The sequence below is a fragment of the Archocentrus centrarchus genome, chromosome 19, assembly GCF_007364275.1.
Source record: "Archocentrus centrarchus isolate MPI-CPG fArcCen1 chromosome 19, fArcCen1, whole genome shotgun sequence".
Taxonomy (NCBI): Eukaryota; Metazoa; Chordata; class Actinopteri; order Cichliformes; family Cichlidae; genus Archocentrus; species Archocentrus centrarchus.
This window is the reverse complement of record NC_044364.1, coordinates 27,260,139-27,283,666: the sequence shown is the minus strand read 5'-3', so window position 1 is coordinate 27,283,666 and position 23,528 is coordinate 27,260,139. Positions and strand designations below refer to the sequence as shown.

Sequence of the window (23,528 nt, the reverse complement as noted above, 5' to 3'; positions counted from 1 at the left end):
TTGCTTGCTAACATTGCTGAGATTTAAGTTCACAACAAACCTGCGTGTGATCTGATAACCCCGCACGGCTTCGGCTTGTGGTCCTGACAGATGAGCGGGTCATTCCAGAGCTGAGCCCCAGACACCTCGCAGCACTAACACGCTCACATATCATCAGCCTGCCTTTGTGGATGGACTGACCGGTGACACTATAAATACAGAGGTGCTAAGGACTGTTTTGTCAAAGAGAACCTGATTCGGTACATCATAACAAACAGCGGTCATTATGCTCCTCCACCTCATTTATCCGCCGGCAGTTCGTCCATTTTTTTCCTGGGCCTGCTTCCCTGTTGCGGCCCACCTCTAATCCCCTCATCTGTCTGCTTCCCTTGCTCTTCATTTATCTCCTAAGTCGACCCGGCTAATAGATGAGGAGGTGCAGAATCAACACAGGATCACTCTGATCTACTTGAGTCAATAAACATTACACATTCATGCGTGCTTAACACTTTAACGCCAGGTGACCTGACCTCCACTTGACTGTCCTCTGTACGAATCGTAAACACGGCTGCAAACATCGACTGCAGTGAAACAATAGTTCAAGATTCATCCGCAGGGTAGCGGCACAACCTCAGAGCCTCTCACTGTCTAACGCCGCATAATCCCACCCTAAACAAAAGCAGAGTCTGATTGGTCCTGAGTTAACAATGGCTCCTTTAATGAAAATTACACACTAACACCTCTTTGGGTTTTTTTAAGAGGATATTCAGAGGTAATGTTATTTGAAAATGTGTAATTTAGGGCGTTAAAAAAACCTCCAAAACCATCATGGTGTTTGAGTTTGAGTACAGGCACAGAGAGACACATTAATGCATCTAATTAAGGCCTCATCAAAATCGCAGACAGACGGCACTCTTTCATAAAAATCATAAATTGGGTTATCAATTATTCAGGGCAATGCCATGACTTCATTTTCATCCCTTTTGCGTTTTAATTAGCACCATCCACAGCTTTGGTATTGACATTAATTTGATGGCAATTTATTGATATTCAGCATAACCTATTTAGCTGAGTGCAATTACCAACAAAGAGAAGCAGATAGATGTGATGTTAGAGTCGCATCCCATATTACGTAAATCAAGGTGAGGAGTTGCTGCTGGCTGGGCTAACTGAATCTAACAGCTCTCGGCGGCCATCAGAACAGGAGGATCCGAGCCCCCTCCTCCCCATCTCAGAATGGAAGGAAATAATCAATAGAAATTGACCAGAGATATGTGTTTAATTGATTCTGACAGAGGAGCGCTTCCACGAGCGAGCCGACCTGCGTGCTGATGACTGCTCCGTTCTGCTGCCCTCCTCAAGTCGGAGGGGATACATAACAATGCATACGAGCTGCCAGCGGTTTGCCAAAGCCACAATCTCTCATTTGGTTATTCACACTCTCCCAGCATGGTGTTATGAGCTCAGCAGTTGATCCCGCAAGAAAAGGCTGATTTATGTTAGCATGACCAGAGGGAGTTAATGTATTCTCTCATTAAAATCCACTTTAGTTAGGCTGAAAGTCAATCAAAGCCTGGATAGAGAGTGAATCAAAATGAAGGGAAATGGTCGGGTGGGAGGACTGATATGTTACATTAGATCTGACGGTGGTCATAACGCCAGAAAGATGCTATGAAAACACAAAAAAAAAAGCTCTGAAGATGTTGATGGCGCTCCAGAAGATGGAAAGCAAAGGGAGCGGTCCCCTTTGCGTCTCTTCTCTGAGAGCGCGAGGCGACAGCGACGGCAGCGGCGGGGCTCGCTCGCAGCAGGGAGACGAGTACTTTCAGAGGCTCCACTCGGAACCATTACTGTGAAATGGGCCTGGAGAGAAACACGATGAGAGGAAACAGTCTTTAATCCGGCTTTTTATTTTGGGGGTGGGGGGGGGGTACATAAAAACATCTTACTTTCATGTGGAAGCAGAGTATCCTAACACAGTGTGGGATGGAAAAATGTTTGGGAAGACATGGAATTAAAAATAACTGATAATAATTTCCCCTGTCCATCAATACTGCATGCCTGTGACATCTAATAATAGTTGCCTTATGTGGCGGCTCTGTCTTTATTTAAGTGAAAGCGTGTCTCATGCGTGGGCTTTATTACTGTAGTGCTTTACAGGTTATACAGTATTTTTGTGGCTGTTATATTTGTACGGGGATTTTCTTCATTTCTGCTGTATTTGACTGCGTGAGTTCACAATGTCTGACTCATTTATTGATTATTTCTTGATTGTAAATTATTGGCTGTCATGAAACAGTGAAAAATACCTCTTATGCTGTTCAAAGATATTATTTTTACTGCTATAGACAACCAGCAGATATTTCAGCTTTAAATGTGACATTTAATCAATTATTGTGTGATTATTGGCTTGTTTCTTTTATTCCTGAGCATCAACCTGCCTGCAGCTAACAAATATTGCCGGTGCTCGATTGATTGATCAACAATTATTTCTTGATTGTAGATAAATCCCATGATGTATAACATGTTATAGGACACCATAAAATACTCCTTTTGTTTTTTAGACACAGTTATGGTATTAATAACAACCAATAAAACCAGCTGGTGTTCTAGATTTAAATGTGAATATTTGTTAATCATTGTTTGATTATTGGCTTGTTTCTTTTAAACCCTTAACATCAATCTGCCTGCAACTAACAAATATTGATTAATTTGTTGATTATTTGTAGATTTTATGTTATGGCATTGGCTAATAAAATGCCCTAAAAAGTTTTTTAAAAAAAGGTTATTACATTTTCCAAAGATATTGTTTGCTATTTTAAATGACCAATAAAACCGGCTGGCATTTCAGCATGAACTTAATTTATCTAAATAACACTCATTTCTTTTAATCCTGAACGCCAACCCTAGCCCTAAATATTTATTAACATGTTGATTGTGTATTGATTGTAGATGACTGCCTATAAAATCCAAAATCTTTCTTAGATTCTTGAACAATATGAGTGTTGCTATTATAAATTACCAGTAAAAACCAGCTGCTCATTGTTTGTTCCTCATCGTAAAATGCTTCTCAGGTTTGCTCCTATTATTACTATTATTTGCCTCAAACATGACAGTTAATAAATGAATATCTGATTACGAGCTTGCTTGTTTCCTTTAATCCGGAACATCAACCTGCCTGTAGCTAAAAAATATTGATTTTTTTGTCAGTTTCCACCCTATAAAATGTCACAAAAGAGTGAAAAATGCTTCTTATATTGTCCAAAAATAATACGTTTTGCTATTATAAATGAACAATAAAACCAAGAGACATTTCAGCTTTAAATGGGACAATTAATTAATTAACATCTGCTTACTGGTTATTGATCATTTCCTTCAGCCTATAAATTCTCATATTACCCAAATATAATAAGTTTTGTTGTCGTGTTTTAACTGTATGCATTTTTCATTTTATTTCTGACCGGGAGAACTTTTACTGGGTTCCGTAAGGCACGGAAAGTGCTGCACAAATAAAGTTTGTTTATTTCTATTATAATCAATAAATGCTCTTAATGCAACTTGCCAGCAGACTGGACTTTTGGTCAAATCTGGCAAATTTACACCACACTGATGTGATTTAATGCGATCACAGTATTTACTTGTTATTTTGAGGTAAAGCATCTGTCAACATTATTATTGGGATTAGCTATGTGTGCAGTGGTGACCCCCCCCACCCCGAGAAACACAGGTGTAAATTAAGGGCAGAAAGTTATCATATGCTTTCCTTCTCCTCTGCTTAGTGCTTGAGCATGAGGTGCTCTCACAGCGGCTTACGACGCAAGAGGTATTGCAGTGAATGCAGCATTAGGGGGGCAGGACCTGACCCTCGCATGAACTCTGCTGATGAGGTGAAACAGAAGGCAGAGAGAGGCTCCCCGGCCCTGAGGGGGCTGCGGGGAGGAATGCTGCTGATTCCACAGACGAAAGTGAACGAGACCGCAATCCTCTCCGATACCGTCCTTGATTAGGAAAAAGGATTCACTCGGTGCACCTTCACCCGCCTGGCGCTCAATCTGCACACACGCCAGGCTAAATTGATACATTTTTCCTCATTACAGTAGGAGGCCTTCGCGGTGAGTCCCTCCAGCAAGGCGGCCGTCAGAAGGGAGGAGAGAAACTGAGAGGCACTGAGGTTAAGGGCACAATGTCTTCCCTGCCTGCCTTCCCTCCCCCTGATTTGATTAGGACTTCAGTCATCGATACATAAACCATGTTTAGAACCTCTTAATGCATATGTTTGAACCAAAGAAAACATGCAGTGCATTATATCATGGCTGTATCACCGTCTAATAATACTTGATGGAAGCAGGGGATTTCTCTTTTTGTGTGTCGGTCAGGTCGAATTACAAATCTGACTCGAGAGCTGAGCGAGAGAGCTGAATAAAAACTTTCCTGTAAATATTTAATCACACTTCTTGACTGATTTCAGGAAATCCACCTAGACCGCATCTACAGAGAGTTATCTACTGTTCCTGTTTTTCTATATCTGAAAAAATAAAATGTATGCACCCGTACACAGGAATAAATGTTAAGTCATTCTCAGCTTTGCTCTGCGCCTACATTCGAACATCACAGGCCGGCCACTGTAAAGACACTAAGGGGCTAAATTTACTATGTGACATCGGCTTCCCCCTGGGCAGCCATCAGCAACGTCTACAGCGACCCTGAATTTCTCTTTTCTAGATTTACTACCACTATTCAAATGCTTAACTGCAGATACAATGATCCTCTAATCGCTGGGGATGGTTTTCAGCTGCTTCACTGACAGACACAAAAAAAAGGAAAGAGTCATAAGAATATAAATACCAACAATGGAGGAGTTTGGGCCCACAGAGGAGTCTGCATATCTGTGATATAAAAGGGATATAACGCAATCACCGGCACAGCCTGGAGGGAAAAACACTCAGTGCATTTGCCCTCTGAACGTGCAGTTATTGCAGCTTTAAAATGCTCCTGTTATCTCCACTTAAATGCTTTAAATGTAATTTTAGTAAAGGACCAACATCGCAAACCTATCACCATTTTATATAAATCACGCTCACTATTTTTATAAGTCACTGCTGTTAAATATCATGCCAATAAATAAAATTATATCTTATGATTTCCAATCATAAATCACCAGCAAATCCAGCCGGCAACAGGTGTGACAGAAAAATCATTCAGAGGAAAATAAGGTCAAAAACTATATTAATTAAATTTGATGCAGTGAGTTTTAATTAAAATAGAAATTCTGTTTAATTTAAATTATTTTAGAGGACCAAATTATTGATCATTTTAGCTCATTTGGATTCATTTAAATAAAAACAACTGTTCACATTAATTAATAATAACCTTAATACTATTATTTATTATTAATGAGTAGCTTTTCTACGCAGAAACTTTTTTTTAGTTCCCTTAAATTGTGTCATTGACTGGAAAAAAAAATTACTCCATTATATTAATTATATTTTAAAGCATTAATAATTCAGTCTTTCATAAACAAGTACGAGTCATGAATGAATAATTATTTTTTACTGTTTATTCTTATTTTTTGCTGACTAAAAAGGCAAATAATAATAAATAAATTAAATAAATAATAAAAGTATTATGGCAGCAGCTAACGTGTTTAAATTTTAATCCAAAAGTTAAAAAACTCTTAAAAACAAAGCCAAGTAAAGTCATGATTATATTATAAAATAAGTTTTAATAATTTAGAAACTTTTTAAAAACTTTTTTTGGTCTTATCTTTTGGATTTCTTTAAAAAATAATAATTAAATACATTTTAAAAAGAAAAAGAAAATGGAAAAAAAGCCGAGATCCCGTCAGCTGAGCTTCATTCACAGGGAAACGGTCAATCAGCCTCCGTGACAGTAACGGCCGCGGAAGTCATTTAAAACTAATTTTTTTTTTGACAATATACAAAATGAACTCATAAAAAAATTATATAATATAAAACAGTAAGGATGATCATTATTCGGTGAATGTTTTCTCAGTGCTGGTCAAGTAATGTTTGCTCACAATTTTTAACAATTTTTAACACTGAACATATTAAAACTTATTTAATTATGTTTATCTAACATTTCATAAAACGCTTCCACTTTGAGCGTGATTCGTGTTGGAGGGAATTTATGTTTTAAAGTTAACAGACTAAATGCATTTTTTAAATACAACTAACTACAGCATACACTCTGCTACACATGACCAAGTTAATTACACGTGTTCCCGTTCAACTCCTGATTTCTTTAAGATGAGCTAACTCCCAGGAAAGGCCGCTGTAATTCAGGGGTAAAAAATTACCATTGTAGATAAGAAATTCTAAAACAGCATACAAGCCCACAGCAGCCCTGTGCCACTTGGCACGCACACACACACACACACACACACACACACACACACACACACACACACACACACACACACACACACACACACGCACACAGGGCAGTGACTTGTCCCAGCCGTGCGGAGAGCTCGGTGTGAAGAGAGATGCATCCTCGACATCCTCGAATAACTCCACAAGGGCAAGTTAATGACCTTAAAGTGCTACATTACAGCAACAATTAAACACAAGGATCCCAGAGGCATCGGGAGCCGCCGTGTCACTGTCTGTGTACAGGCCAACACATCTCTCCCATCCCCATTTATTTCCCTAAGAAATCAGCGGGGCCACCTGGGCTTGGCATTGAAACTTCATTCATCTCCAGAAATGGATTCCAGTGGAGGGCAAAATCAAATTCTCATTTGCAAGGAAGGGGGAGAAAGAGAGGGAGTGAATGCAGGAGGTACCTGGGAACGCTAACCTCTGGGTGAACCCGCCGCATCTCATAGTTTTGCTATTTGTCTGTGACATTGACAGCTCTGGGGGAGATTAGGAGCCACCCTGCCCTGGCTTCCCACTTTGCATTCTGCCTATGCCGCCTCTTTACAGATGGACTGCTGCACATTTACCTTCGCCTGTTTTCCCTAGGTTTCAACACGGCGCCGCTGCACCAGAGGCAACGGAGGCATGTAATTATATGCCGCGCGACAATAAAACAAAGCAAATGAGGGGAGAGCTGCATCACAGGGCTTACAAACCAGGAGGATGCAGAAAACTACACCGTGTGGCTTTTGGTGGTGGTGGTGGGGGGGTGGGGCTGAAGCCGGAGATGAGAGTGATGGATGCCCTTCGGTTAAATACGTCCAAATCCCCCCTTCAAGCCGCTCTCTTCTTGCCAGGCAGCGTGAGTGAGTGTGTGAGAGAGAGTGTACAAGATTAATAGTGTAAACAGCGAGGGAGAGAGGGAAAGAAAGGCAGCCAGGAGAGAGAGGGAGAAAGAAAAGACTATCAGCATCTGCAGCAGCACAGTAGCCCTCGGGGAATAGTGTGAACTTTTGAACCCTGATGGCGAGCAGTCGCAGCAATGCACAGAGCCTGCGCCTGCCTCGTAATATGTGTGTGTCTTTCTAGAAAAGCGCACAGACACCAACTGAAGAAGGAGAGGGAAAGAGAGTGAAGGAGAACGAGGAGGAAGAGGGGAGGGTCATTAACATATTCCTCGCTTCCTCGCAAACGAGCAGCCGCTATCCAAATGTCACAAAATCCATACGCCGATGAACGCAGTGAAAAATGAATCTCCGGGCAGATATTCTGATGGACGGACGCAGCACACGGCTACGAGCGCGTCCAAAGAAACTCGGTGTGTTTTGAGGCGGCGTGGGCGATTATTCACATGCGCAGACGGGTTACAGGTTGGCTAAGCAAAGAGGCCAAAGGTCAAAAGTTCAGTGAGTGGGCAGACGGTCCAACAAACCTGCCAGGAGGTCATGTATGCAGACCAAAAATACTTTCCAGGTGCCTTTAAAAAGGAAGAGAAACTGCTATGAAGCAGTCCATCTGCAATATTTCAACATTTACCCACAAACTTCCTCTTTCTCCATGACTTCCTTTCACTTCGAACACAGACAAGGGCCAGTTGGCACATTAAACATTGCTGATTAACCCCCTAATGGAGCATCAATCCGTCAGCTGGCATCACTTTTCTTCTATCACCAGCCAAGGGACCCAGCCGGGCACGCTGCACCCTCCTCAAACACACTGCACTTCACGCAGCTTTTTCCAGCTTCAGCCAAAATGACAGAATTTAGATTTAATATTCTATTTACTGGCACCGTGTAATAATGTTGTTACTGTGCACTTGGCTCCTCGTATTCAAATGAGAAATAGGCGACAGCAGCGAGACATGACTTCAAATTGGTTATCCTACTACATTCTTGTGCCAGTAATTGGTTTAGGAAATTGGGCCAGCGCAGTGATCGCTAACAGGAGTCACCTTCCTTCATTCTCAACACTGGCCACAAGAGCACACCTGCATTCACAGCCAAACCTATCACTTCATTGATCAATTTAGCGACTGAAAACAGAAGATCCTCTGGCTCCCGTTTAAAGGGTGTGCCGCTTTTCTTCATCGAATGTGACTGCAAACCTAAAAATTTGGGATGTCTGATCAAAACAACGAGCCCTTTTCTTTCTTTCTTGTTTTTTTAACTGTAGTTGCAGCCCTTCCTGCCCACATTTCAGATTAAATGATCTTAAAATATAATCAGAATATATTTATGGCTGAGGTTTCCTGCCACACCTGAGATAACGCAGGCTATACAGCACATCATACTAGGATCATTACAATCACAAAGAAGACAAGAGAGACGTATCAAACGCGCCATCTTTTTTCCTGCACGCCTCCTGAAACAAAGCTCTTCCTGCAGTGCTCTGTCATCACTGCAGCTTCCCAGCAAATGTCCCCGAGTGCCCAGCAGTGCTCCCCAATCAAAGAAAAACAAACAGGCGATTTCGACTTCGTAAACTTGACCTGCAAACAGCATGACAGAGCTAAAAGCCCCACATCTCCAGCTGTCTCCTGGGGTCTAAGTGAGTGTGTTAAAGAGATTTTTTTGTACGCCAGAGGGGGAAATTTTGTGCCTGTATTTGTTTATGTATGCATAATGTGCTGGAATGGTGTTTGAGCCTCAAACAGCATCGAGAGAGAGAGGTGGAGGGTGCTAAAGCGGGCAGACGAAGATGGGGTGAGGCTGCAGGCGCGGTCAGGTCACCGGTGCGGTCGGCGGGTGAAACTCAGTTCACATTACCATGCAGACAACCCGGGCTAACAATGGAGGCTCCATCTGTTCCTGTCAGCGATTACAAATCTGGTGTCACCCAGTCCGCTGAAGACAACAGGCCACCGCATCTAATCAAACGGCACAGGCTCCTCCTGCGTGTAGAAGCAGCCATCGACTTCACACTCACTCACTCTCTGGTTAGGGAACACAGAGCAGCGAAGGCAGGCAGTCGATTACCACGGATAATACATCCTCCCAGTCACAAAGTCTCTATTGTGTACAGTACGCTTTAAAAAAAAAAAACGACACAATTAAACTCAAGAGAGAAGACTCAATTTTCTACCTTCCCTTCTCCTTATCGCTACTCTCTGAATCCGCAAAATTATCATTAATTTCGAATCGCTCTGAATGAAAAGAAAGTCCGAATATCATGGATAACTGTTCCTCCTAAAATGTGGCTGATTTCATTAAGCGTTGGGCCATTATTTCCCACAAACACTCCCTCTTCCCTCCTGAAACAGACCGCCCGGCAGAGAAGTGTGAACCATTTCTTTCAGCTGGCAGTGAACAGAGAATGAACTATGAACTCCGCATGCCCTTTTAGTGAGGACACAGGCCATTCACTATGCTAACACGGTCGCCGTCCCCCAGCAATAAAAGACGGAGCGCTACGAGGCGGACATTTGTCTTACAGAGTCAAATGTTATGATTATTGATCTGATGGTACAATGCGAACAATGCATTTTTTCTTTTTTTTTATCAAAGCAAAACACAAACAGAGGATTAAAAAACAGATTACGGTGATTCGGGATAATTGGCTTCTTCTCACATTTAACACAGACAATAGCGCGACTGCCTTTTCCAGCTTTAACAACTATCGCAGCAACAGACGGCGCAGTTTGGCGTGTTACAATTATTGCCTTAAGGGAAATTTTTTTTAAGCATTTCAGAGTTTGATTTTGTTTGTTTCCCACAAAGCAAATCTCCCCTTGTTTATTGTAAAATGAACAATTTCAAAAAATGAATTATCATGGTCTTATTGTCGGCTATCTTCACACCATCTGCCGTGATTTGTTTTTTCTATTTTTCCAAAGTTGCCCAGAAAAGGCGACAGTTACTCTTCTGTGAGCAGAAGAGCCCATTAAGCCATTTCCAAATAAATAAACGGGGGGATTGTGCTCGACTTCATCCAGCTGGCATTAAATACCAGTATCGCCAAAATGACTGGAAATATTCCTGTTTCTCGACTGGGAATTTCCACATGCGTCCTGCTTTATCTCAAGAAAGGCGCTAAAACAGCAGCAGAGATGGGCACCTGAGGCAGCGGAGGCAATAATGCCCACCTGCGGCATGTCATGTCAAGGGCTATTAGCTGGCACATAGCATCAGAAATACAAAAACTCTGGATGGGAGGGAGGCGAATCAGAGAAAGGAAGATAGAAAGAAAGATTGATACAGGGAGAGAGGGATGGAACACATATGGCCCCTCAGGTACAGTGTTGTATTTCAAACCCGGTTGTGGAAGAATAGAGGGGCTCAGCATCTATCAATCACTGCATTAGCCTGCAGCTACAAAGCCTCCTCTCTGTGTGGGCAGCCTCAACACCTCCCACAGCACACACAAGCAAGGATCAGGAGCTCAGCCGAGGAGCTGCCACTGGAGGGAGCTCCAGGTCACCATTCAGGCTGTTTTCCTCTTTTCTCCAGCATCAGGCCCACCTGCACCCTACAGAGGGAGGAAGAGGAGGGGAAGGAGGGGCTAAAGGAGCCTGGCAGAGAGGTAGGACACCAGCAAGGAGGAAAATTTTGCACGTGGTCTATTCTGTTCAAATTAAAGTACAGAAACCTAAGCTTCCTGCGATGAGGCGCAGATGTGTCAGCAAGGATGTAGGAGATATTGTTAGAACGGCATTGTTTCCTGTGATAGTTATTATTAAATTAAACAATATAGACGGATAATAAAAAGAAATGTTAAACATTTTAAAATGTTCCAATGAAATAAGAAAATGTGGCTTCATTCTGTTTGTAGGCTGCGAAGCATTTAAACCCAGTTTTCCAAGTCAAGTGAAAAAAGAGCTGCAGCTAATGGTTAAATGTCCTGTGACCGCACATAATAAGTGCTATATTTAAATATAACAAGGGATCAGACATAAAGGGGCAATTTGAGGGTGAGAGCCTTATAAATAAAGATCATGAAGTGCTGATCTCTTCTATCTGCTAAAGAGGACCATCCCTCTTTTTCATATACTGTATATATCAGAGTACCAGAATAACAACTGCAGGATAAAGGTGCTCTTAATACACTGTTACACAGATTTACAATGAGTAGATGAAGGGAAGAGCCAGTGGCATATAAAGTAGTATCATCTGTGTAAAAAATATACACTACATTTCAGGGTGTAGCACGGAGCTCCTGGCCCTACACATAAGCAGTCTCTGTGGCCCATCCATATCTTACATGCATCTTTGGGTTTTTTTTTTAATAAACAATTGAGCTAACGGCTATATACAGCAATCTGTAGTGGTCATTAGGGCAGCCTGTAATGAACTGTCCATATGATGCATTTAATAAGTCTGCAGAGTTTGAAATCTCCCCACATTTCTCTATGAACTGTAGTCTACAATTACTTTATGGTTAAATGGGGTTAACATTCAGAGGTCAAAGCAGATTTTCAAGACACACCATAATAATTATAAATAATGTAATTATCTTGATAATTATTAAAGTTTAATTAATAGTGCAAACCTATTTAGGTTTATATAAGTAACACTGAAATTACAGTACCTTGGCTGAGTAGGCCAAATAACAGTATGTTAAAATGAATAAGATTAAATGTATGACATGTGCAATAAAATTACATAACAGCCTTTTTCTATATTATCAAGCACAAAAGTTAGAGGTGCCATATACAGCAATCTAATGGTCAGGCAGATATAAACTAGGTGATTTAGTAAGACATGAAAATGTGCATGAGAGTGCACACAGGTATGTGGGTGTGCTGCCTGAAGCTGTGTCATTAGAACTGACAAAAGCCAAATAAATGCACCCATCGCCATATAAGTGACTACCTAGAAACATTTTTTTAAATTAAGAATCATTGTTATTGTGGTAAAAACTTCATTTTATTAGCATGAAATGAACCAGCTTCCTTAAAACACCCCGCTTACCTCACAGCATATCAGAAACACTGGTCCAACATACAGAAAGGATAATGCTGTCAGAGTTGCTAAACTTTCATTTGAAGAGGCACCTGTAGGTTGTTTCTGAAATTAAAGGCTATTTTTCATGGTGTTTATGCTGGGTAATTCTGCCAGTGCCAGCTAAACCACCTCCTTTCTTTCTTTTTGGGGAAAGTAATGACTCACACATTAGCAGCTGCCCAGATTAAATAAATTAGCTGTGCTGGAAAGACAAGGCTGAGTGGACTACAACCATTTTGCATCATTTTTAAGGTGAAAGGTCGCATCAGTCTCAACTATTTTTTGTAATCAGTCACTTAGAAAGACAATACTGCAAACCTATCAGGCTTCCTTCAATGGAGGCCACTGTCACAGATTTGGGTGGAAGAGCCAATAATATTTATATGCTAGATATGGTAAATAGAAGAGGTCCAAGAATGGATCCTGTGGAGCGCCTGTACTAAAGACAAGGGGCAAAACAGAAACTGCTGCTGTGAGTCCACAGCCTATCTTATAGCCTTTTACTGGAAACACGTGTAGTCATGCCTCTACTCAGAGTGAAATTCTACTTGGTAAAAGTAGATTGTATGGTATTGAGCAGGGGTGTCAAAAGGCCCACTCTGGCCCACTGGATGGCTCTGCATCGTGTCAAATTTGCAGTTAAGCAATTAATTACTCAGATTTTTCAGTGAAAAGTGTGAGCATTATGCAGGAATGAAAATGGATGGAAAATAAAAAAGCAAGTAGTTTTAATCATAAAGACATAAAATACTGCTGTTTAGTTACAAAAATACTTTTGCTGTGAGACAGACACCGTCTCTATTTTTAAGATTAGGCTTCAAACTTTCCTTTTTTGATCAAGCTTATAGTTAGGGCTGATCAGGTGACCCTGAACCCTCCCTCAGTTATGCTGCAATCTCTCTTCACTCCCTGTGTGTTTATACACCACTACTGTATTTAATTATTAATAATGACTAAACTCTGGCTCTCTCGCCCGTATTGGGTCTTTTGTCCTTTCCCCCTCCCCTCACCCCTCCCTGAGCCTGGCTCTGATGGAGGTTTCTTCCTGTTAAAAGGGAGTTTTTCTTTCCCACTGCCACTAAGTGCTCGCTGTCCAATTGTTGGGGTTTCTCTCTAGTCTTTACCTTACAATATAAAGCATCTTGAGGTGACAGTTGTTGTGATTTGGTGCTATAAAAATAAAATTGAAATGAACTGAACTGAGTAGATTAAGTGTTGTGTTTTACTTGATTTAGCTGGTTTCAGTTTTTTATAAATCTTAAAAATCCTTTTAAATTGTACATTTGCTTCTTGAAGAAAGCTAAATATTTGGAGGGGCATTTTTAAATATACATTCATATTAAATGGTTTTACCGGCCAGGGCCACTTGAGAAATTAGACTGCATGAGGCCCATCGAGAGTCCAATACTCAAATTAGCACTCATTTCTATTTTTCCCAGATGCTGAGGTAAAGAAAAATGCATTAGTGCTAACTTACACTCAGCAACTCCATCATCCTGGTAGTCAGACACTACTGAGGCATCATCTGATTGGGCAGAGCGACCCAGGCTGGGGCTGCGGTTGTCATCAGAGCCTTCATCGTCCCTTAAATCCACTGACAGTGCACAGAACAGAGAGGTAAAGGAAATGTCAGTGAGATGGCCTTAACTTTAAGATGTACACTTAATAGGTTAGAGTATGTGATAGAGACTAAAAGAGGCTTTACTTACACAGAGGAAACGTCTCAGGGTTTCTGTAAAATCAAATTTAAAAAAAACATTTTCTTCACTGCTTTCATTTTCAGAGAGCTTTGTTTAAGCATTACGTCTTAAATTCAGTAATTGTTTCTTGCGCAGAACACCACAAAACCACAAGGTAGCAGAGCTTGTATCTCTTATCTCATGCAGCGCAGGCAACACCAGCTTCCGGAGTAAACTATCACCCACACTTTACTCAAGAGTTTCACCTTTTCAGGGTCATGCTCAGATATGAAACCACATTTAACTGTCCCAATCAAGAAAAGATCACTGCATGAGATCTTTCAAAACTGTTTTAAAAACAAAGAGCAAGAAAGAAGTCTGGAAGGTGACCCCATTAGACTTGATCAGCTCCTTTGAAAATGTAAACTGTGCAAACTGTGTTTAAAGCAATTACAGGAGCAATTAAGGGTTTTGTGTGGCATTACCAGCTAAAATTCGATAACATGTCTTGAAATTACATTTAAAAGTAGATTTCTGGGCCTCCGATTTGGAGCTGCTTCGAAAGCGTAAAATCCCACCTTGAATGGACAACCCTGAAGTTATTCAGCAGCACTTCTCGCGTCTGTTCTGCACTTCCACTCAGGTTCTCATCTTGAAGGATGTCTGCTACAAACAGCTCACAGTCTGAGGGGAGCAAAAAACATTGTGTTATAGATTAACACAACTTGACACTGTGCACTTCCTGTCGTTTTCTTCTGGCTTTCTTACATGCGTTGTGTGCAACTGTTACTTGTAAACTATACAGTTTTATGTGACCTGAACAGGAACAACAGATTTGCCACCATCTGACATATTTCATCTTTATCCTCATTAAAATGCATAAATAAACAAAAAAATAATGAATAAATAAAATAAAGTAAGCACTGAGGATCACAAGCTAATAAAGAGTCATTTAAACTGAACAATGCTATGATACTCAAATATGGAAGCAAGATTAACCCAATCCCCACCACTGATAAACAGTCCTGCAGTCCATGTATATATGGATATAAATGGCCACGTAAAAATATTAATGAAAAATAACATGATTGCTGTGACTATCCTCGTATTTTTTTGACTCACAAGCTCCTACTCTGATACACATAATTACACATAATGATCATGAAATCCCCTCAAAATACTCTTTCAATGCTACAGATTTGTCTTTATACAGAAGGACACAAGACCATGAACACCTGAGCACTACGATGCACTGAAACAAAGCAAACCTCACCGTCTCAGTCAGTGTACCGCTATGATTCTCAAAGTGCGGCCTGCACAACAGAGGCAGCCCCTGGGAGCATTTTACGTGGCCCCGGAGCATAACAAAAAAACTGTTCATGGCATACTGTGATATAACAGCACAAAATGAAACCGAGGGAGCATTTCTCTGCAATTTCAACTCCTTTTATTGCAGCTATCATGGCAGATTAAACCTTCCTAACTTTGACAAATACAGCTGGCGTTAAGAAATGCCAAGAGCCATCTCGCATGTGGTTAAACAACAATAAACCAGCACAAAAATGATAATTACTAACATAAACCACCATCTGATGAACAGACACATTATAAACAATAACTGAAAGTGTTTAATGTGTGTGCCTCAATTATGCCGGCTCCCAAAACTGGAACTCAGTCAATAAACTTTAAGAATACTTTCTATCTCATACTTTCACATCTTAGTTTATCATTCACAGGTCTCACATCAAGTCGTCTCTTGTAAAAAATATAGTTTTATATTTCACGGTCTTCTGGCTGTACTGAACTCATGAAGATGAGTGAGACATTTAGTGAAAAACCATCATAAAGTGTCTTATTGAGGTGCCGGGACACCACATACTACCAGAACAGCTTCAGCGTGCCTTAAATCTCTAATTTTTAGGGACTCTTCTGGAGGGATGAACACCATTCTTCCAATGAGTCTTTTATCATTTGGTGTTTTAATGGAGGAGGCGGAAAACACTGTCTAACAGAGACCAAAATCTCACTGGTGTTCAGCTGGATTGAGATATTATTACTGCAAAGGCCACAGCATATGACTCACATCATTTTCATCCTTATCAAACCATTCAGTGAGCCTTCGTGCCTTCTGGTCCTGGTAGAGACCACTCCCATTAGGACTGGATTGCAGTAACTCTTCCCTCTAATGCAGGGGTGTCAAACATACTTTAGTTCATGGGCCACATACAGCCCAATTTGATCTCTAGTGGGCCAGACCAGCAAAACATTTATACAATAACCTGCCTTTCTTTTGATGAAAAGAAGTGCAAGTATGCTTTAAAACTGTCAAATGTATTCAACCACCCATTTACACAACAGATGATAAACACCCTGAGATGCCTTAAAAAAGAACAATCTCAACAATATGTCAAATCACACACGCATTAGAGATCACAGCGGCTCAACAACAGTACAAAAAAACTCCACATGAAGCGTTTTGAGGCTTAAGGCTGACATCATTCCCAGGTCCAAATAAGCATTTGGTCAGTTCAACACTGCAAACAAACAGTGAGACGCCGCAGAGTTTACACACAGTCCAAGTTCTTTCACTTCCAACAAAATGATCACTGGGGCTGACATACCAGACATGCATGAAAAAAAAACACTTACGGGGTTTAGCTGGCTAAGTTAATTAAGTTAGCTGGTTAATCGATATCTAAAGATGATGTTCTGACTTAAGTATTTCTAAAAACAAAAATGTACATCACTGCTATAACTCTGGACATTAACGAGGACAGAAAACTAAATATCAGCCATGTTTGGAGAGCTTGTGCAGTTGGGCTACTTGACATATACTGATCTTTTACCTGATAACTAGGTCAGAGCTATGGTCAGGATAATACAAACACATTAGCACAGATGTTGAATCAGGTTTAAATTGTTCTCTATAATAGTTTGTGTTGAGAGTCCCCGACAGCCAGACACAAACGGCATCACCTGGCAGGCGGAAGATGCTGTCAACAGATCAAACTTCAGCCAAGAGAACGTCTGAGATGATCCATCGGCAACACGAGGTTAGTCATTAATATGTCGCTATGGTTTGGATCACTGTGAAAAAGTCCTGAACCGATGCTCAGTGTCTTGGTAACAACTCTTGGTAGGCTTCACATGAATAGTGCTGCTAACTTCTAAAGCTGGAGAGGCCGAGAATGACAACTGAATTGTTTTTGGGCGCTTGCGTCTGTCTAAAAAAAATGAGACAAAACACTGCAGTAAGACGAGTGTCACCTCACCTCAGCAGGCAACAAAGCAATTCACTGGGCCAGACTGGACTCTTTGACGGGCTGGTTTTGACCCCCAGGGGGCATTTTTGACACCACTGCTCCAAAGGAACAAGTGACTCAAAACAAGCCAGCAAAACAAAACCACCAGATCCCCTCTCTGTCAGGGTCGAGAGGTTCAACTTTTCCTTTTCCTTTACCAGAATACGTCATCCTTTCCTTCCACTCTTATGCTGCTTTACAGAAAACTAAAAAGCTACCCCTTCTGTGGCTTGACCTCTAAAAGAAACAAAAGGCAAGCATGCAACACTATCACTTCTGAATCTCAACATTTTGCTTGGCTGTCAATCCAAAGTGAACTGCAAACTTGATTTCAAGAGGCACAAATGTCACAGAGAAATGTGAAGCCGATCTCTATGATAATGAAGGCCAGAACAGGTTGGTCTACATCACTTATCTGATTCAATTTTGTTATGTACCCTCTCACATTCTACAGAATTGTACTGACCCATGCAAATGATCTTCCAAATGGCTGCTTGCTGGCCTAGCAGGGCATGCAAATGTAATAAATGTCACAGCAGCAGTACAGATGTATGAAACTTGCTATGATGTAGTGTTAAAAGTTCTTTTAAATGTCTATAGACACGAGTAGGAGCTTAACTCTAAAGCGTGCCTGCTTAAACTGAATTTCCACTAAAATGAAAACTGCACGTGTTGAAATCAAGATTTGCTAAATGCAAAAAAATGTATTACCATACAGAAGCCTTGTGAAGTCATCCAAGCTTGTCCCCATCTCTTTGCTTCACCTGATCAACAACAAAAAAAGGTTGATATGATGATTTTTCTGCTCCTGCAGACTATGTAGCTCCAGCTTTTACCATACAGTTAAGGCTCAGTAACAAAAAACAAAAGGCCTGGCACACACACACACACACAGACGCACACTTCAGATCAACTCACCACCTGTGGTCTTTTGCACTAAAACTTCCGTGCATGCATCAACATTTGCACAAAACGGGGAGGAGCAGGTGCACAAATGACAGCTTCCTCTGCATTCTGGTTTTTCAGCTGAGAGCGGGCAGGTTTGCCTGATAATGAGAAAAAAAAACCCCCGCTGTCTGACTCCAGAGCCTCAGCAGGTCATGTACATGAGCTGCTGCCTGCCGGTATCATCACAAAACTGCATGTGATAAATACACAAACACGTCTACACAAGCAAACTCGAAACCAACGCAAAAAGACAACTGCTTTGGATAAATTAGATGAAAATCAGCAAAAGATTCCCACCTGACCCCCTCAGAATAAGCTGTTTTGTTTTTTTTACAGTAAATTTCATGTATTTAATAAAGCTATGCAAAATTTTGCCATAATGCTATGAATATTTTTCAAGTTACAGGCCTTCAAATTGCAAAGGGGCAGGTCAAAATTTGTTTTAATTTTTAAAGCTTTTAAATTTGCCTTATTTTTCCCAGCACTTCTGAGCCCTTACAATAAGTACATGAGATATCTTGAAATGTTCATGCTGAAAAATGTATTCAAGCTCTGCTAAAACTGCAACCATTTTTACACCCACTTGGAGCATCAGCATCGTGGGCTATATCATAGTTTCAGGAGCAAACCTCCACCAGTTTCATGATGTCAATGTAAAGGAAGCACTGTTAACCTAGATCTTTGAGCTGTTCACTGGAAATAGCTTTAAGGGGGAGGGGTTAACTTCTAAGGGTCACAGGTGGCTGATCAAAACAGGTTAAAGCATACTTACATTTTTATAACATGCTCATTTCCAGCCATGATTCCTTCTGTCTTTTAACTGTGCTTATGAGATACAAATACTGTGAGAAACAATATTTTCACAATATATACGGGGGATATCCGCCCTCATTGACATCACACAGCGCCAAGAGTAGAAAAAAAACTGTCTGAAACTGCACTGTTTAAAAAAATAATAATAAAAAAAAAAAAGCTGAGAAAACTCAAGGCAACACAATTCATTTACTACTCTGGAAGCCCTGCTGGCCTGACTGCATTTATGCACTTTACCTCCTTAGATTATAAAGTAATTTAGAATCCATGCTTCTAAAAACTCTGTCTTTATTTTATGCTGTGGCACACAGGTTGTAACAGACTGTAATTATGATATTTACAATTACTGTTTTATAATTTTTAGAGCCCAAATTATAGCTTGTGTATTACAGTAATGGTGCTAGGATTAAATGGTACTGACTGTAGCTGAGTAACCTGATACTCACAAAAAATATTTACTATTTGTTGATAGTTAATTCTAATTTACCTCAATGAAGTTGTAAACCGATTGGTTAAATTTAAGCTTAAGTATATTATAGGTCTGCTTTCTGATTAACTGGAGGTCGCTTTTTTTTTTCTTTTTTTTTTTTGTTATAACAGCTTCATTGCTCACAGGCCAGAAAATGCCGCTAACCTATCAATTATCAATTATATTGACCTTTACAGTAACCTTTGAACTGAAACTCAACACCATTATTCTCATATTTCATATAACTGAGTAGGTTTCATGACAGTAACTGCTGCTTTATTTGTCAGATAACAAAAACAAGGTTTGTACTTTTACATTGGGCTAATTAAGCATGCTAGGCTAACAGGCTAACTTAGCTGTGATGTTGATAGCCGTTGATTTGCTAATGTTAGCTTGTTTAAGGTCAGCTAAATGACCCTTGAAGGTTCCTCTTCTGTCATTTCTCTTGTTAAGGTTATATACTTACCACTTAATGCCGGGTGGAAATCTGTTTTAAAAGAGATTTTATCTGATAGCTAGCTTAATCTAAGACTTCTGCCTGGGTCCATAATGTAGCGATTCTCTTAGTTAGAGAGCGTGTTGATGTTGTGGGATTTCGGACTGTTCGGGAGGTTCGTGAAGGCAGCATGGAGAGAGAGAAAAGACCGAGAGCTTGCCTGTGTGTGTGTGTTGCTGTTCCGTTGTTGTAGTTGTGGTTGGCGTGGCTGTGGCCTACAGCAGCCGTTTTTCTGCTAATAAAGACGACCTTTGTTGTGAACATCGCCGACTGTGGAAGTGTGTTTACAACGTTACATTGGTGTCAGAAGTCAAACTGCTAATCGTCGGCTAGCCCTGCTTCGGCTACCTCAGTTGACAGCCTGCGCTATCAACTGAGGTAGATAGCGCAGGCTGTCAACTGACAGCCTGCGCTATCAGCGCACATCAGCGAGATGCGCTGATGTGGCCACATCTCGCTGCCACATCAGCGCAGCGAGATGTGGCCGGGGCCCGCCCGAAGATCAAGAGAGAGGCTATGGACAGTGACTTTGGGGGCACGCTGGGTCCTGAGGGAGCGGACAGTGCCGGAGAGCGTTTGGCCCGCCTCAGACGGACTGCCGGAGGCCTGGCGGCCGCCGCTGGCTTTAGCCCATCGACTGCAGGAATATACGCGGGCGCGGAGACGCCCGCCCCGAACTGCGCGGGGCCCGTGCTTGGCGATAGTGGCGCCCGGCCCTGCCAGGCAAATGTGAAAACCCCCAAGTACTCCGGTAAGGCTGACTGGGAGGCCTTCCATGCTCAATTTGAACTGTTAGCGCATGCTGCGGCCTGGTCCACAGACACTAAAGCACTCCAGCTAGCCTTGTGCCTCACTGACGACGCTTTGGCATGCCTGCTGCTGCTTAGCCCAGCGGAGAGGGGTGACTACAGGGCTCTGGTTGGTGCTCTGCAGCGGCGGTTTGGGCAGTGTGGCCAGCCTGCTGTCCTGCGGTCCGAACTGACGAGTAGACGGAGACAACCGGGTGAGCCGCTTCGCGCTTTGGCTAATGACATTGAGATGCTAGCGAAGAAAGCATATGCCCACATGCCCATCGACGTGCAGAACGAGCTGGCCAGAGACCAGTTCATCCGCGCCATTATCCCTGGTGAGCTGCGCATCCAGACTCAACTTTCCCACCCCCGCAATCTGCACGAGGCCCTGGAGATGGCCTTGGAGAGGGAGGCCGTGGTGGCTTCTGCGGGGTGCGACCATAGCGAGTATGACCCGGTGGTGAGGGCTGCGGTGCCGGAGGCCCCGGGCCAGGGGGTGCCAGCTTGGGCGGCCGAATTGACCGAACTGGTTCGAGGCGTGTCTCTACAATCTTCACGCCGCGGTGCTCGTCCTCGCCGAGACCCTCCTGTTTGCTGGACGTGCGGACAGCTGGGCCACATCAGCGTGCGATGCCCAGACCGTGCCGGTGTTCAGGGAAACGCCTCAGGGCCTGCGTAGGCGGGACGGCGCAGGCCCCTTCTTCTGTGTCCCAATCCGCCGGGGCGCCGGTGGACAGAGCCCAACGGTACAGCTGGGGGTGCGGGGCTCAGCTCCCCCCAGAAGCAGACGACAGCACGGAGTCCGCGAGGGTGGTGGGCTGGACGCGTGCAGGGGATTTTTGTCACATCCCCATCACCCTGGCAGGGGCTCCGTGCACAGCTCTGGTTGACACTGGCTCCACTGCGACCTTGATGAGACCTGACGTGGTGCCGGTAGGAACCCAGTTGGAACCAACTACAGTAAAACTGCGTACAGTGACTGGTGAGTTAGCCCCGATGTTGGGAAAAGGACTGGTCCCTATTCAGGTGGGGGGCCTGGGAGTGAACTTGGAGGTGTGGGTGGCAGCGGTGCAGGACGTTTGCATATTAGGCCTGGACTTTCTGCGGGCCTCACAGAGTGTCTTAGACCTGGGGAATAACACGCTGACCTTTCCAGGGGGCCCCATGGTTGACCTGGTGCGCCCCGCACAGGCCCCGAACCTACACCCGCCAAAGTCGAGAGCAGCGGGGGTGCACCATGAGGCACACCTTCCGCCCCCGATCTACCCCCCTGCACCCCTGTCCCCTGACCCTGATTTAGCCACCGTGGTGGGTTCTCCTGCCTCAGACCAGCACACTGTAATGGGGGAGGGGGATAGACTGGCAGTAGTGAGGGACATATGGACACGTAGCTGCCAAGATTTAGATCATCCACAGCGGGAGGAGCTGTGGCAGGTGCTGCTGGAGTTCAAGGACATTTTTGCTCTGTCAGAAGACGAGGTAGGCTTAACTCACCTCCTGCAGCACGACATTGACACGGGAGATGCACGGCCTGTGAAGTCACGCCCTCGCCGCCTCCCCCTGGCGCATCAGGCTGCGGCTGATAGTGCGATCGGGGAGATGCTCAGGGCTGGCGTCATTGAACCCTCCGACAGCCCCTGGGCCTCGGGGGTTGTGATGGTTAAAAAGAAGAAGAGCCCCAAAATGAGATTCTGTGTCGATTTTAGGCCGTTGAACAGTGTGACTAAGAAAGACTCATACCCGCTGCCCCGCATCGATGAGTGCCTGGATTTGGTTTCCGGCTCTTCCTGGTTCTCCTCGCTGGACCTGCGTAGCGGGTATTGGCAAGTGCCCCTCAGCCCCGCAGCCAGACCAAAGACTGCTTTCAGCACAGGCAGGGGGCTGTGGCAATTCCGTGTTCTCTGCTTCGGCCTATGCAATGCGCCGGCCACGTTTGAAAGGTTGATGGAAAAGGTGCTGGCCGATATTCCCCGACAGGAATGTTTGGTCTACTTGGACGACATCCTGGTCCACGGAAGTTCCTTCGAGGCAGCTCTGGCATCCCTGCGGCAGATTCTACAGCGGATAGCGGCAGCGGGCCTGAAACTCCACCCTGATAAGTGCTGCTTTATGAGGAAAGAGCTGGAGTTCCTGGGACACAAAATCGGGGGTGAGGGTATCAGTACGCTGGAGGAGAAAGTGCAGGCGGTGAAGGACTGGCCAACCCCCACAAACTTGAAGGACTTAAAGAGCTTCCTTGGTCTGGCGTCCTACTACAGGCGGTTTGTAAGGGGGTTCTCCTGTATTGCTGCGCCCCTGTTCCGCCTGCAGAAAAAGGATAGTGACTTTGACTGGTCAGCAGGATGTGAACAGGCTTTTGAGCGGCTGAAAAATGCCCTAACAGAATCTCCCACCCTCGCCACCCCGGACCCCAGTCTGCCGTTTATTCTAGACACAGATGCCAGCGATGTCGGAATGGGGGCAGTGTTGAGCCAGGTGGGGCCAGCGGGGGAGAGAGTGGTGGCGTACTTCAGCAGAACCTTTAATAAGGCTGAACGACGCTACTGTGTGACGCGAAGGGAGCTCCTGGCCATAGTACGGGCAATAAGTCACTTCAGGTACTACCTTTGTGGCCTGCCCTTCACTGTCCGGTCAGACCATTCAGCCTTGCAGTGGCTAATGGCGTTTAAGGAGCCAGAGGGGCAGATTGCACGCTGGCTGGAGGAATTAGCGCCATATGTCTTCGAAGTGAA

General features: G+C 43.3%; 1 protein-coding gene across 2 annotated transcripts in view; it reads right to left on the bottom strand.

Annotated features, from left to right (window-relative positions):
* skap1 (src kinase associated phosphoprotein 1) overlaps window positions 1–20,099 on the bottom strand; it is a 39,369-nt gene extending 19,270 nt beyond the window's left edge. Inside the window, exons 1-7 of one of the 2 annotated variants that reach the window (XM_030755484.1) lie at window positions 19,976–20,045; window positions 19,000–19,047; window positions 18,198–18,325; window positions 17,991–18,043; window positions 14,556–14,661; window positions 14,008–14,030; window positions 13,776–13,892 (exon numbers count right to left, since the gene is read on the bottom strand). In XM_030755484.1, coding sequence (XP_030611344.1) covers window positions 13,776–13,892; window positions 14,008–14,030; window positions 14,556–14,661; window positions 17,991–18,030 — 286 coding nt within the window. In that variant the 5' untranslated portion in view covers window positions 18,031–18,043; window positions 18,198–18,325; window positions 19,000–19,047; window positions 19,976–20,045. Of the gene's footprint in view, window positions 1–13,775; window positions 13,893–14,007; window positions 14,031–14,555; window positions 14,662–17,990; window positions 18,044–18,197; window positions 18,326–18,999; window positions 19,048–19,975 lie in introns of both variants that reach the window. The other variant, XM_030755483.1, reaches the window with a different exon arrangement.
* Between the last annotated feature and the right edge of the window lie 3,429 nt (window positions 20,100–23,528).